This window comes from Salvelinus alpinus, chromosome 15 (genome assembly GCF_045679555.1).
Source record: "Salvelinus alpinus chromosome 15, SLU_Salpinus.1, whole genome shotgun sequence".
NCBI lineage: Eukaryota > Metazoa > Chordata > Actinopteri > Salmoniformes > Salmonidae > Salvelinus > Salvelinus alpinus.
The window spans coordinates 58,135,276-58,151,025 of NC_092100.1; the positions used below are offsets into that span (position 1 = coordinate 58,135,276).

The following is a 15,750-nucleotide window of genomic DNA, read 5'->3' on the forward strand; positions in this document are numbered from 1 at the left end:
CTTCACGCAAATGACGTGGATCTGGGCCTGTTCCCAGGAGAGCAGTATATCTTTCTCGTCGGACTCGTTAAAGGAAAAAGCTTCTTCCAGTCTGTGGTGAGTAATCCCAGTTCTGATGTCCAGAAGTTATTTCCGGTCATAAGAGACGGTAGCAGCAAAATTAGGTACAAAATAAGTTTAAAAATCAAACATCGCAAAAAAACGAACAAAATAGCACAATTGATTACGGGCATGTAAAACGTCAGCCATCCTCTTCGGTGCCATTTTAACAATCTCAGTTTAAGGCATTCACTATTACATTGGGACCAAAGCCCCACACATGACTGTGGGAAACAGAGTGAAATATTAACAGAGCATACTCAGGCCAGTAGAGGTGAGGGGAAAATACAAACACACACTGCTTGGCATGGGAACAGGCTCCTAACCAACTCAGACTCGGTTGCACTGGAATATACAAGTTTTTATTTTTATGTGTGGTGTTCTCAATCTTTGTTTAGTTAGTGTGTAATGCAGCTCATTGTATTCTATATGTGCTGTGGTCTTATTCTTAATGGTTTGCAGCAGAAATACAGGGCTGTGGAGTGTTATGTAGCTTGCTGTGTTGTTGGTGTATTGTGCAGCTAACTGGTGGTGTTATTAGCGTGCCTATCTGTGTGAGCAGGCTGGGTTGGCTCAGAGAGGGATGAAGAGCCTAGGAGGGTAAGGAGAGGAGGAGGCTAGGAGAGGAGAGGAGGGGGTAGGAGAGGAGAGCAGGAGGCTCTGAGATGGTAGGAGGGGTAGGAGAGGAGAGGAGTAGGCTAGGAGACGGTAGGAGAGGAGGCTAGGTGAGGCTAGGAGAGGAGAGAAGGGGGTAGGAGAGGAAGAGGCTAGGAGAGGAGAGCAGAAGAGGGGAAGAAGAATGACGCTAGGAGAGGCTTGTAGAGGGTAGGGCGGCCCCAAGCCCATCAATAGTTGAGGAGCTGGAGGCTCAGGAGCCCAAGAACACCAGCCGTGTGTGTCTGTAATGAGGCGTAGCACATCACTACTTTAATACTACATCCTGCAGTACAGCGCCTAGGGAGAGGAACGGGAAAGGGGAGACCTAGCCAGTTGTACAACTGAAGGCCTTCAACTGAAATGTGTCTTCCGCATTTCAAATCAAATCAAATCAAATTTTATTAGTCACATACACATGGTTAGCAGATGTTAATGCGAGTGTAGCGAAATGCTTGTGCTTCTAGTTCCGACAATGCAGTAATAACCAACAAGTAATCTAACCTAACAATTCCACAACTACTACCTTAAACACACACACAAGTGTAAAGGGATGAAGAATATGTACATAAAGATATATGAATGAGTGGTGGTACAGAACGGCATGGCAAGATGCAGTAGATGGTATAGAGTACGGTATATACATATGAGATGAGTACTGTAGGGTATGTAAACATAAAGTGGCATAGTTTAAAGTGGCTAGTGGTACATGTATTACATAAAGATGGCAAGATGCAGTAGATGATATAGAGTACAGTATATACATATGAGATGGGTAATGTAGGGTATGTAAACATTATATTAAGTGGCATTGTTTAAAGTGGCTAGTGGTACATTTTTACATAATTTCCATCAATTCCCATTTTTAAAGTGGCTGGAGTTGAGTCAGTATGTTGGCAGCGGCCGCTAAATGTTAGTGGTGGCTGTTTAACAGTCTGATGGCCTTGAGATAGAAGCTGTTTTTCAGTCTCTCGGTCCCTGCTTTGATGCACCTGTACTGACCTCGCCTTCTGGATGATAGCGGGGTGAACAGGCAGTGGCTTGGGTGGTTGTTGTCCTTGATGATCTTTATGGCCTTCCTGTGACATCGGGTGGTGTAGGTGTCCTGGAGGGCAGGTAGTTTGCCCCCGATGATGCGTTCTGCAGACCTCACTACCCTCTGGAGAGCCTTACGGTTGTGGGCGGAGCAGTTGCCGTACCAGGCGGTGATACAGCCCGACAGGATGCTCTCGATTGTGCATCTGTAGAAGTTTGTGAGTGCTTTTGGTGACAAGCCGAATTTCTTCAGCCTCCTGAGGTTGAAGAGGCGCTGCTGCGCCTTCTTCACAACGCTGTCTGTGTGGGTGGACCAATTCAGTTTGTCCGTGATGTGTACACCGAGGAACTTAAAACTTTCCACCTTCTCCACTACTGACCCGTCGATGTGGATAGGGGGGTGCTCCCTCTGCTGTTTCCTGAAGTCCACAATCATCTCCTTTGTTTTGTTGACGTTGAGTGTGAGGTTATTTTCCTGACACCACACTCCGAGGGCCCTCACCTCCTCCCTGTAGGCCGTCTCGTCGTTGTTGGTAATCAAGCCTACCACTGTAGTGTCATCCGCAAACTTGATGATTGAGTTGGAGGCGTGCATGGCCACGCAGTCGTGGGTGAACAGGGAGTACAGGAGAGGGCTCAGAACGCACCCTTGTGGGGCCCCAGTGTTGAGGATCAGCGGGGTGGAGATGTTGTTACCTACCCTCACCACCTGGGGGCGGCCCGTCAGGAAGTCCAGGACCCAGTTGCACAGGGCGGGGTCGAGACCCAGGGTCTCGAGCTTGATGACGAGTTTGGAGGGTACTATGGTGTTAAATGCTGAGCTGTAATCGATGAACAGCATTCTCACATGGGTATTCCTCTTGTCCAGATGGGTTAGGGCAGTGTGCAGTGTGGTTGCGATTGCGTCGTCTGTGGACCTATTGGGTCGGTAAGCAAATTGGAGTGGGTCTAGGGTGTCCGGTAGGGTGGAGGTGATATGGTCCTTGACTAGTCTCTCAAAGCACTTCATGATGACGGAAGTGAGTGCTACGGGGCGGTAGTCGTTTAGCTCAGTTACCTTAGCTTTCTTGGGAACAGGAACAATGGTGGCCCTCTTGAAGCATGTGGGAACAGCAGACTGGGATAAGGATTGATTGAATATGTCCGTAAACACACCAGCCAGCTGGTCTGCGCATGCTCTAAGGACGCGGCTGGGAATGCCGTCTGGGCCTGCAGCCTTGCGAGGGTTAACACGTTTAAATGTTTTACTCACCTCGGCTGCAGTGAAGGAGAGCCCGCAGGTTTTGGTAGGGGGCCGTGTCAGTGGCACTGTATTGTCCTCAAAGCGGGCAAAAAAGTTGTTTAGCCTGTCTGGGAGCAAGACATCCTGGTCCGCGACGGGGCTGGTTTTCTTTTTGTAATCCGTGATTGACTGTAGACCCTGCCACATACCTCTTGTGTCTGAGCTGTTGAATTGCGACTCGATTTTGTCTCTGTATTGGGACTTAGCCTGTTTGATTGCCTTGCGGAGAGAATAGCTACACTGTTTGTATTCGGTCATGCTTCCGGTCACCTTGCCCTGGTTAAAAGCAGTGGTTCGCGCTTTCAGTTTCACGCGAATGCTGCCGTCAATCCACGGTTTCTGGTTTGGGAATGTTTTAATCGTTGCTGTGGGTACGACATCGTCAATGCACTTCCTAATGAACTCGCTCACCGAATCAGCATATTCGTCAATATTGTTGTTGGACGCAATGCGGAACATATTCCAGTCCGCGTGATCGAAGCAGTCTTGAAGCGTGGATTCAGATTGGTCGGACCAGCGTTGAACAGACCTGAGCGCGGGAGCTTGTTGTTTTAGTTTCTGTTTGTAGGCTGGAATCAACAAAATGGAGTCGTGGTCAGCTTTTCCGAAAGGGGGGCGGGGGAGGGCCTTATATGCGTCGCGGAAATTAGTATAACAATGATCTAGGGTTTTTCCAGCCCTGGTAGCACAATTGATATGCTGATAGAATTTAGGGAGTTTTGTTTTTAGATTAGCCTTGTTAAAATCCCCAGCTACGATGAATGCAGCCTCAGGGTGTGTGGTTTCCAGTTTACAAAGAGTCAGATAAAGTTCGTTCAGGGCCATCGATGTGTCTGCTTGGGGGGGAATATATACGGCTGTGATTATGATTGAAGAGAATTCCCTTGGTAGATAATGCGGTCGACATTTGATTGTGAGGAGTTCTAGATCAGGTGAACAGAATGACTTGAGTTCCTGTGTGTTGTTATGATGATCACACCACGTCTCGTTAATCATAAGGCATACCCCCCCGCCCCTCTTCTTACCAGAAAGATGTTTGTTTCTGTCGGCGCGATGCATGAAGAAACCAGCTGGCTGCACCGACTCCGTTAGCGTCTCTTGAGTTAGCCATGTTTCCGTGAAGCAGAGCACGTTGCAATCCCTGATGTCTCTCTGGAATGCTACCCGTGCTCGGATTTCATCAACCTTATTGTCAAGAGACTGGACATTGGCGAGTAGTATGCTAGGGAGTGGAGCGCGATGTGCCCGTCTCCGAAGCCTGACCACGAGACCGCCTCGTTTGCCCCTTTTACGGCGTCGCACAGGGTCGCCGGCTGGGATCAGATCCATTGTATTGGGTGGAAGGCAAAACACTGGATCCGTTTCGGGAAAGTCATATTCCTGGTAGGAACGATGATGAGTTGACGTTAATCGTATATTCAGTAGTTCCTCCCGACTGTATGTAATGAAACCTAAGATTACCTGGGGTACCGATGTAAGAAATAACACATAAAAAAACAAAATACTGCATATTTTCCAAGGAACGCGAAGCGAGGCGGCCATCTCTTTTCGGCGCCGGAAGATTTAACCCAACCACTCTGAATCAGAGAGGTGCGGGGGGCTGCCATAATTGACATCCATGTCTTCGGTGCCCGTAGAACATACTGAAGGCAGTGTATTGGACTGGTGCGTATCGGGTAAATAAGGGACATGTGGGCGGTCCATTTAACCGACACTCAATCTGAACAGGAGAACAGAAAGGTGATACTATGGAAGAAGTGGAGGAGAATAGAGGGATGAGAGGGAAGAGAACTGGAGAGCTCTGTGTCAGATCACAGTAGAACAGAGCAGAGCCCTGCTGAGGGAGGGAGGGAGGGAGGGAGGGAGGGAGGGAGGGAGGGAGGGAGGGAGGGGAAAAAAACACACCAGGCCTCACCCTACTGAAGTCAAATGTTTACTGTTTCCTGATGATCTGGTGCTTCTGTCCCCAACCAAGGAGGGCCAACAGCAGCACCTAGATATTATGTCAGACCTGGGCCCTGACAGTAAATCTCGGTAAGACCAAAATAATGGTGTTCCAAAAAAGGTCCAGTCGCCAGGACCACAAATACCAGACACCATTGCCCTACAGCACACAAAAAAACTATACATACCTTAACATCAGCGCCACAGGTAACTTCCACAAAGCTGTGAACGATCTTAGAGACAAGGCTAGAAGGGACTTCTATGCCATCAAAAGGAACATAGAACTTGACATAGCGATTAGGATCTGTCTAAACCCTTTATGGTTGTGAGGCCTGGGGTCTGCTCACCAACCAAGAATTCACAAAATGGGACAAACACCAAACTGAGACTCTCCATGCAGAATTCTGCAAAAATATCCTCAGTGCACAAAGTTAAACACCAACTAATGCAAGCAGAGCAGATTAGGCCGATACCCGCTAATTATCTACAACCACCTACAAGGAAGTGATTCTCAAACCCATCACCTACAGAGAGATGAACCTGGAGAAGAGTTCCCTAAGCAAGCTGGTCCTGAGGCTCTGTTCGCAAACACGAACAGACCCCACAGAGACCCAGGACAGTAACACAATTAGACCCAACCAAATCATGGGAAAACAAAAATATAATTACTTGACACATTGGAAAGAATTAACAAAAAAACTGAGCAAACTAGATCACTAGTTGGCCTTAAACAGAGAGTACACAGTGGCAGAATACCTGACCACTGTGACTGACCCAAAATTAAGGAAAGCTTTGACTATGTACAGAGTCAGTGAGCATAGCCTTGCTATTGAGAAAGGCCGCCGTAGGCAGACCTGGCTCTCAAGAGAAGACAGGCTATGTTTACTGACATTTTTTGTATTGTTTATTTCACTTGAGTTTTTTTATGTATTTCACTTGCTTTAGCAATGGCGATCAGTCAATCATTTTCTGACAGATTTTTGTGAAGTGCATATCACAGCAGTAGAACAAATTGTGTATATTAATCACTTAAGATCTTTCTCTCTCTAGTTCTCTCCTCTCTAGTTCTCTTCTCTCTCTCTACTATATCTCTCTCTCTCTGTCTCTCTCTTTCTCCCTCGCTCTCTCTCCACCCATACACCTTGTACTTGTAGCAGAACTGTTCCCTCTTGACACCCACCACATGGAATGCTTAGCTGAACAATTCCACCCAGATATTTGGCTGAACCATGCAAACATCTGCTTTGTCTACACACACAGGCTATCTCTCACACACACACATGTACGCACACACACACAAATACACTTAGGTCTTGGATAAGAGTGTTATTGATGAAGCTCTTGTTATTCCTCTTGGCCCAGAGAAGACCAGTCAGAGATGAAGTATGGGCAGGAATGTTAAGGCTACCTTCAAAGGCCTTCCACCCTGCTCTTTAGATATATGAAGGGTGTCTGTCTGTGTGTGTCTCTCTGTGTGTGTGTGTGTGTGTGTGTGTGTGTGTGTGTGTGTGTGTGTGTGTGTGTGTGTGTGTGTGTGTGTGTGTGTGTGTGTGTGTGTGTGTGTGTGTGTGTGTGTGTGTGTGTGTGTGTGTGTGTGTGTGTGTGTGTGAGTGTGTGTGTGTGTGTGTGTGTGTGTGTGTGTGTGTGTGTGTGTGTGTGTGTGTGTGTGTGTGTGTGTGTGTGTGTGTGTGTGTGTGTGTGTGTGTGCGCGCTGTATCACTCTTCTCTCACCCATGGATGGAATGGACTAGACACATAAGCCAATCAGATCTTACCTGTCAGGGGATACAGACAGACAGACACACACATACACAGAAGCCCTGTCTAAATAATGCAGATCTTGCATCGGTATTGATCGAAGCGCTAGTCTCTATGGACTACTACTCCACTACCCCATATCTCCCTTCCATCCCTCCATCCACCCATCTCCATCCTCGCTTCCCCATCCATCTCCCTGGGCCTCTGTTCTTGTTTTAACCCTTGCCCCTCCCCCTCCGCTCATTCCCCTCTACATCAAACAGACTTCAGGTACCACTGCAGTGAAGGAGTAGAAAATGCATGCAGAGGTATTAGAGACAGAGCACTATTAACACAGTTCTATGAATGAGAGGGAGGGAGAAAGGGAAAGAGAGGAGAGAGAGAGTGAGAAAATCCCTTTCAACAAACTCTGATGTTGGACGGGTGGGTGTGTGTGTATGTGGGTGTGGGGGAGTGAAGTGGATAACCTCAGCATGCAGGTCATGTAGAATGTAGAAACTAGCACACGTGCGGGGGAGAAAATCAGTATAAGTGTGATGGTTGCTTGTGATTGTGAATGTGAGAGCATTTTGAATGCACTACTTTCCTGAGCTGCGGTGTAATAGGTGTGTTGTACACGATGTATTGAATGTCATAAATATAATGCTTTCCAACACAATGCTGGAAATTAAATCATACCCTCCGTAGGAAACACTGGCTTTTCACTCAACCATTACATGCCACACCAGCAGCTTGCGGAGCCTAGATAGACTTGTGAAGTTGAAAATAGATAGATAAATACGGTACAGAAAAATACTATGTTTCAGCTACAGTATATTGAAAAGCAGCAGTCAATGGTGGTATGATTGCAGTATATAGGGACAGGTGGGGGTATAATTACATTATATAGGGACAGGTGATGGTATGATTACAGTATATAGGGACAGGTTGTGGTATAATTACAGTATATAGGGACAGGTACTGTTATGATTACAGTTTGTATGGACATGTGTTGGTATGATTACAGTATATAGGGAAAGTATGTTGTATGATTACATTTTATAGGGATAGAGGTGGTGGTGGTATTATTGCAGTATATATGGACATGAATGGTATGATTACAGTATATAGGGACAGGTATTGGTATGATTACAGTATATATGGACATTTAGTGGTATTATTACAGTATATATGGACAGGTAGTGGTATGATTACAGTATATAGGGACAGGTAGTGGTGGTATGATTACAGTATATATGGACAGGTAGTGGTGGTATGATTACAGTATATATGGACAGGTAGTGGTATGATTACAGTATATAGGGACAGGTAGTGGTGGTATGATTACAGTATATATGGACAGGTAGTGGTATAATTACAGTATATAGGGACATGTATTGGTATGATTATAGTATATAGGATTAGGTGGTGGTATGATTACAGTATATATGGGAAGGTAGTGGTATGATTACAGTATATAGGGACAGTTGGTGGTATGATTACAGTATATATGGACAGGTAGTGGTATGATTACAGTATATAGGGACATGTAGGGACATGCAGGACAGTGGAGGATGTTTAGTACTAAAAGCTGTTTTTGTCTAAAAGCCAGGAGAGAGCTGGACGGAGACATGTTTGGGGTATTGTGATGTGGAGTTGGGGATGTAGTCCACCTCCTTTTGTTTCTTTATTTTTACATACCAATTCTACTATTACAAAATCGTATTTACATTTAAGTCATTTAGCAGACACTCTTATCCAGAGCGACTTACAAATTGGAAAGTTCATACATATTCATCCTGGTCCCCCCGTGGGGAATGAACCCACAACCCTGGCGTTGCAAGCGCCATGCTCTACCAACTGAGCCACACGGGACCACTATTTGATCAATATGATAATTTCTCTGTATTTATTTCTTACTTTTATTCCAAAACATGCCTCCTCTTTGCAATCACGCAATTAGGTGATATTGCAAAAAATGTGGCAAAGAATTTAACTTTTTGTCCTGGACGCAATCGGTTGAAAATCCATGGCAAAACTTGAAAATGGCTGTCTAGCAATGATCAACAATCAACTTGACACAGCTTGAAGAATTTAAAAAAGAATAATGAGCAAATATTGTACGATCCAGGTGTGCAAACCTCTTAGAGACTTACCCAAAAAGAATTACATCGGTTATCGCCGCCAAAGGTGCTTCTACATTGACTCAGGGTTGTGAATACTTATGTAAATTAAATATTTCTGTATTTATTTTCAATACATGTTCTACAATTTCTAAAAACATGTTTTACCTTCGTCATTATGGGTTATTGTGGGTAGTGTGAGGGATTTAAAAAAATGTAATACGTTTTTAATTCAGGCTGTAACACAACAATATGTGGAATAATTCAAGGAGTATGAATACTTTCTGAATGCACTGTATATAAACTGAATATATTAACTGATATTTTATCTGTAAACAGCCCCCACCCGAAAAAAAAAAGCCAGGAGAGGAGAGAGAGGAGGAGAAGGTTGACAAATGGAGGAGGGAGAACAGAAAACAATGGGAGGAGGGATACCAGAGTAGAGACAGGTTGGGGAGAGACCAGGGTAGAGACAGGGAGGAGAGAGATAGGGGGTAGAAAGAGTGGGAGCGAGACAAGGGGAGAGACGAGGAGTGAGACAGGGAGGAGCGAGAGGGAAAACAGACAGGGAAGAGATAGGGGGGGAGAGAGGGGGAGAGAGGGAGGAGAGAGGGAGGAGGGAGAGAGATGACAGACATGGAGAAGAGGGAGGGAGAAGAGGGAGGGAAGAGGGGGAGGAGAGACATGGATGAGAGAGACAGATGAGAAAGAGGTAGAAGAGACAGGGAGGAGAGACAGGGAGGAGAGAGAGGGAGGAGAGACAGGGAGGAGAGACAGGTAGGAGTGAGAGGGAGGAGAGAGGGGGAGGAGTGAGCGGTTTGAAAGAGAGGGAGAAGAGAAAGGAAGGAGAGAGGGGGAAGAGAGAGGGAGGTGAGACAGGGAGGAGAGAGGGGGGGAGCGAGAGGAGAGAGTGGGAGGAGAGACAGGGAGGAGAGAGCGGGAGGAGGGACAGGGAGAAGAGACAGGGAGGAGACAGACGAGTATCCAGAGAGGAGCGGAGCATGCCCAATTTGACTGGAGTGTGGAGAAAGATTAACAAAGGCTGGAGTGGGAAGATTGGGAGAGAGACAAGGGGAGAGATGAGGAGTGATGCAGGGAGGAGCGAGAGGGAGAAAAGACAGGGAAGAGAGAGGAAGGAGAGGGAGGGAGGGGAGAGAGGGAAGAGAGAGGAAGGAGAGAGAGGGAGGAGGGAGGGGAGAGAGGTATGACAGACATGGAGGAAAGAGAGGGGTGAGAGAGAGGGAGGAGAAGGAGGGGAGAGGGAGGAGAGACATGGATGAGAGAGACGGATCAGAAAGAGGGAGAAGAGACAGGGAGGAGAGACAGGGAGGAGAGACAGGGAGGAGCGAGAGGGAGGAGAGAGAGGGAGGAGAGAGAGGGAGGGGAGAGAGGGAGGAGAGAGAGAGATGGAGGGGAGAGAGGGATGACAGACATGGAGGAAAGAGAGGGAGAAGAGAAAGAGAGAAGAGAGATGGGTGAGAGAGAGGGAGGAGAAGGAGGGAAGAAGGAGAGGGAGGAGAGACAGGGAGGAGAGACAGGGAGGAGCGAGAGGAGAGAGTGGGAGGAGCGAGAGGAGAGAGTGGGTGGAGAGAGTGGGAGGAGAGACAGGGAGGAGGGACAGTAGGTGTTTAGCATCCCCAGTGGCTCTGCAAGTGCGGAGATGATATTCTCTGCTGCTGGCCTGCTCTCCAAGCACTATTGCTTGACCCTGAAGCCACAGACACAGGCCACACTCCTGTTTCTAAAAATGAATTCAAAGACACTGTAGACTGAGCCTAATAAGGCATTTTCTGTTTAATTTGTATTGAAGTCCAAGTAAGCCACAGCCCATATGCGCAATGTATACACTATAATGATTAAATACAATTAAATGGTGTTGTGTCACACTCGCAAATGCTTCACAATATATTTATTTTCAGGCTATAGCCTTGAAATAATTGAAATAAATGTAGCCTAAATAATTAATTGTCTTTCCTTCGTAGGCTCCCTGTCTGGCTCCTGACCTATTTAGAGTGTTTATATGCTGTTTAACATGACATATAGCCTATCTGAAATGGTGTGCACTTCTTAAATTCACCTTTTCATGTTGACTTTTCTTCCAAATCAAATGATTTGGTTTCAATACTTCAAAACCAAATTGTAGGTTCGGGTAGTCAAAAAAATTGATGGATTTTGGTTAAATTGTGATTTTAATGAATGGAGCGAATTTGAAGAGCTTGTTTTTCTTTCTGTGAGCGTGGAGCGGTTTTTAGCGGAGTGGTTGGAAAGGACATGGAGCGATGAGCGGGATTTCCGCTCATATACTCTGGATGCAACAGGGAGGAGAGAGTGAGGAAAGAGATGAGGGGACAGACAGGGAGGTGTAGTGCTGGATTAATGCAGGGGCTTAAGCCCTTAGTCCCAGGCCTGTGGCTGGCCCAAGAGGAAGGAATGAGATGTTTGACAAGCAGGGACCCATGTGGGTAACTGGTGGGCCCTGCCTTGATTGGGTGACTGATTAATAAAATAAAAAAATGTACTAAACAAAAATATAAACAACAACGAAGGTGTTGGTCCCATCTTTCAATAGATTAAATGAAAGATCCCAGAAATATTCGATATGCACAAAAAGCTTATTTCTCTCAAATGTTGTGCAGAAATGTGTTTACATCCCTGTTAGTGAACAATTCTCCTTTACCAAGATAATCCATCCACCTGACAGGTGTGGCATATCAAGAAGCGTATTAAACAGCATGATCATTACACAGGTGCACCTTGTGCTGGTGACAATTAAAGGCCACTCCTAAAATGTGCAGTTTTGTCACACAACACAATGCCACAGATGTCTCAAGTTTTGAGGGAGCGTGCAATTGGCATGCTGACTGCAGAAATGTCCATTAGAGCTGTTGTCAGAGAATTGAATATTTATTTCTCTACCGTAAGCCATCCCCAATATAATTTTAGAGAATTTGCCAAATACGTCCAACCGGCCTCACAACTGCAGACCACGTCTAACCGCGCCAGCCCAGGACCTCCACATCTGGCTTTTCACCTGTAGGATCATCTGAGACCAGCCACACGGACAGCTGATGAAACTAAGGAGTATTTCTGTTTGTAATAAAGCCCTTTTGTGGGGAAACACTCCTTCTGATTGGCTGTGCCTGGCTCTCCAGTGGGTGGGCCTATGCCCTCCCAGGCCCCATGGCTGCGCCCCGTGCCCAGTCATGTGAAATCTATAGATCAGGGCCTAATTCATGTATTTCAATTGACTGTTTCCCTTATATGAACCATAACTCAGTAAAATCGTTGAAATTGGTGCATGTTAAGTTTAGATTTTTGTCAGTATAAATGGGACTACTTTTCAACTGGGGTCATGCAGTCCACCACTGGAACCGCAACCATCCGTAGACCGAGACAGACAGAGACATACAGACAGACATGAGGCCACAGAAGTTTGCTTCCCCAAATTCCCCACACCTAAACAGACCCAGACACAGATTGTATTACACACACCACTGCACTACGAGTCTCTGTCTCTCATCCTTCACCCAGTTCCATAACAAACTGAGGTGGGATCCCGGGTCAGCTTTGGTCCTCTCTCTTTCTTCTTTAACATACAGAACCCAGCCAGACACATATTCGTTTTGGGAGTGTACTGTATTCCTTTAGAGCCTTGGTTTTCCCCTCGTTGCCATAGGATCTGTCTGGTTGGCACCAGGCCAAGCCATGAGCCACAAAGTCAGTGATGCTAGTTTGTTTTTACTCCAGTGATGTAGCTATGTAGTCCTGTGGTGTTTTTATGTCAATGATGTAGTGATGTAGTCGTGTAGTGCTGTGGTCCTGTCAGTCAATAGTCGTCTAGTCCAGTGATGTTTTACACTAGTGATGTAATCGTGTAGTTGTGTAGTCCTGTGGTCCTGTCACTCAATAGTCATGTAGTCCTGAGATATTTTATTACAGTGAAGTTGTCCTGTGGTGTTTTAAATCCATTGATATAGTCCTGCTGTGGCTAGTGAGGTTTTACAGTAACTCCAGTAATGTAGTCTTGTGGTACTGTGGTCCTGTCAATCAGAATTAGATTTATACAGAAAACCAATAGCTAGTTAACCTGCTGGATACACTGTTGATCGACTGTCTGCTCCTCGGGGCTACACTGTGGCTACCTGGCATGGGTTGGCTAGTCCCCGAGTAACACTGTGACATTTGGACTTGTAGCTGATTAGCTCATCAAACCCCTTTCATTGACTCATCAATAAGGATCTTTGATTTCCCCAGCAGGTATACTGTGGTATATCACACTTTGGAAGAGTGGGTGGTTAGATCAGATAACAGAACACTCCTAGTATCTGACCCGGACCTCCACAGAGACCAGAAAGCCATTTTCCCTATGCTGCCGTAGGCTTATTTGTTGGGTGGAGTAACATTTGTCATAGTTGGCATCTATAACTGGGTGCAACCCCCACCTCCGGAACATCCCCGCACCTGCACTCACATCTGTGCCCCCACCTCTCTCCCGTCTTTTCCGTCTCTCCCTCTCCCTTCCCTCTCTCCCATACAAATATTGTTATTTATACAACCCCCTCCCTATTTTAGGGGACTCCTTCTCACCTTACCCCCTTTACCCTCTACCCCTCCCCCTCTCTAATTGCCAGACCCTCGTGAACACTCTGTGCTCGTTAGGCTCGTTCGCAGCAGGGAGAGTGTTAAAGGAGTGCTGGTGGCGGGTATGTTCTCTGCCAGGTAGATACACATCACACTGGCTAATTATCTAGCATCAGTATGTGGTCTGCTGTATGTTACTGGAGTAATTACAGGACTAGGACTTAGTGTTGTTGTTGATCCTTGATCTTGCTCCTGTAAGTAATTAGCATTTACAGTAATTGGTGATTAAGATACTTTGCAGGGAGGTAATGCAATTAGAGCCATACCTCTGGTTTGAGTGTTTTGTATTAACTTCATATTATCTTGTTTTGCGATAGCGCTCGCCAGATTGTAGTCCTTAAAACCAGAAATGAGTTACCTTTGTTTCCTTCAGCCATTGCTATGGGGAAAATGAATGGAGAAAGAATGGGAATATGGGATAAACGCTGAAAATATGGTCTGAGGTTAACAGGCTAAGGAGGTCTGAAATGTTTGTTTCTGTGAGATAATATCAGTCAGTTAACATGACCTTTATGAATTATGAAGTCTTTATGTTGTGTTCTATGATAATATCAGTCAGTTAACATGACCTTTATGAATTATGAAGTCTTTATGTTGTGTTCTATGATAATATCAGTCAGTTAACATGACCTTTATGAATTATGAAGTCTTTATGTTGTGTTCTATGATAATATCAGTCAGTTAACATGACCTTTATGAATTATGAAGTCTTTATGTTGTGTTCTATGAGATAATATTAGTCAGTTAACATGACCTTTATGTTGTGTTCTATGATAATGTCAGTCAGTTAACATGACCTTTATGTTGTGTTCTATGATAATGTCAGTCAGTTAACATGACCTTTATGTTGTGTTCTATGATAATATCAGTCAGTTAACATGACCTTTATGTTGTGTTCTATGATAATATCAGTCAGTTAACATGACCTTTATGTTGTGTTCTATGATAATATCAGTCCGTTAACATGACCTTTATTAATTATGAAGCCTTTATCTGCATTATGTACTTGTTTTTATTGCATACTTTAATAAATGCTTCAAATTTCACAAAATTGAAATTTTTAGCTGATGAAGATTATTTCATAGAACAAACCTGTTTTTTACCACATACCTTCTTTTTAGCATTTTTCCAAAAACACAATTATTTTCACCATAGGATTGGCCAACAAGTTAGTTCCTACAAACAAAAAAAACATTACTAGTGCTCTCTATTCCAACACGCTGTTATGAATTTACTATTTTGCCTGTTGCTTGCTTCTTTGTGTGTTTATTCCAATGTGTGTGAAGAAAAGATGACCAAATAACTTAGCAGTGCTTCACACTCTTGTTTCTGTCTCTCCACAGTGACTGTCTCCACCAGTATGTATTTTGATGGTCTGCTGGTGACCGGTCTCTACACGTCCACTCCTGTCCAGTCTGCTCCTATCCCTGCTCCTGCTGCCTTCGGCTTCGGTAAGTCAACCTATCAGTTCTGGACATCCTCAGTAACAGTATGATAACCAACGAATGACATCTACTATGAAGCTTAGACCTAAATGATGAACAATCAGTTGACTATTCCATAGTGGACTATTATATGATTTCCTTTCCTTGATCAGCAGTTACTGGCAAATCACTTCCCCCCTATGTTTACAGAACAATGCATAAATGAATGAAAGGAAACCACTTTAGTGTATTAAGATCCCAGGTTCTCCCAGTTCCTCCTCCACAGGCCTCTGATCCCAGTCCAGACTCAGTCAGACAGCTCACTACCCAAAGAACACACACAGCGCGTCAGACAGGCTATGATGGATGAGACTGGGGTTGATGTGGCCTGGGGTTGGGGTTGATACACTCTTGCTGTTTGATTGTAGAATGAAGGGAACGGAGATCTGTCCATAGAGCGGGGGAAATACCAGAGGTACTACATGTGCTGTTAAAGGATGTGGGAAGTACATTCTAAACCACAGGAGAAGTTGGAACAGTGGAAAATAGAGAAAGAGATCATACTGACTGACTATAGTATGACAATTCATCCTCAGCTGGTGTACAGGACAAGCAGTCACATGTACACACAAGGCCTGTGAAAACATGCCTGTAATGTCATAGCTTTATCTCTACCATCAGCGTTAGCCACGGGCTTGAAGTTCAGTGAAAAAATGGAATGGCTCAATTCTGGGATGCAATAGCTGTATAGATACCATTGGTGTTTACTGGGCATGGGTTTGACATTTTTTAGAAAAGGTCAAGGACTTGA

The 15,750-nt window shown here is 45.1% G+C and overlaps 1 protein-coding gene across 2 annotated transcripts in view; it reads left to right on the forward strand.

Moving 5' to 3' along the window:
* The window catches only part of LOC139540428 (reelin-like), a 261,766-nt gene that overhangs the window by 43,598 nt on the left and 202,418 nt on the right, over positions 1-15,750 (forward strand). For both annotated transcript variants that reach the window (XM_071344234.1, XM_071344235.1), the window contains exon 2: positions 14,859-14,966. In XM_071344234.1, coding sequence (XP_071200335.1) covers positions 14,859-14,966 — 108 coding nt within the window. The remainder of the gene's footprint in view (positions 1-14,858; positions 14,967-15,750) is intronic.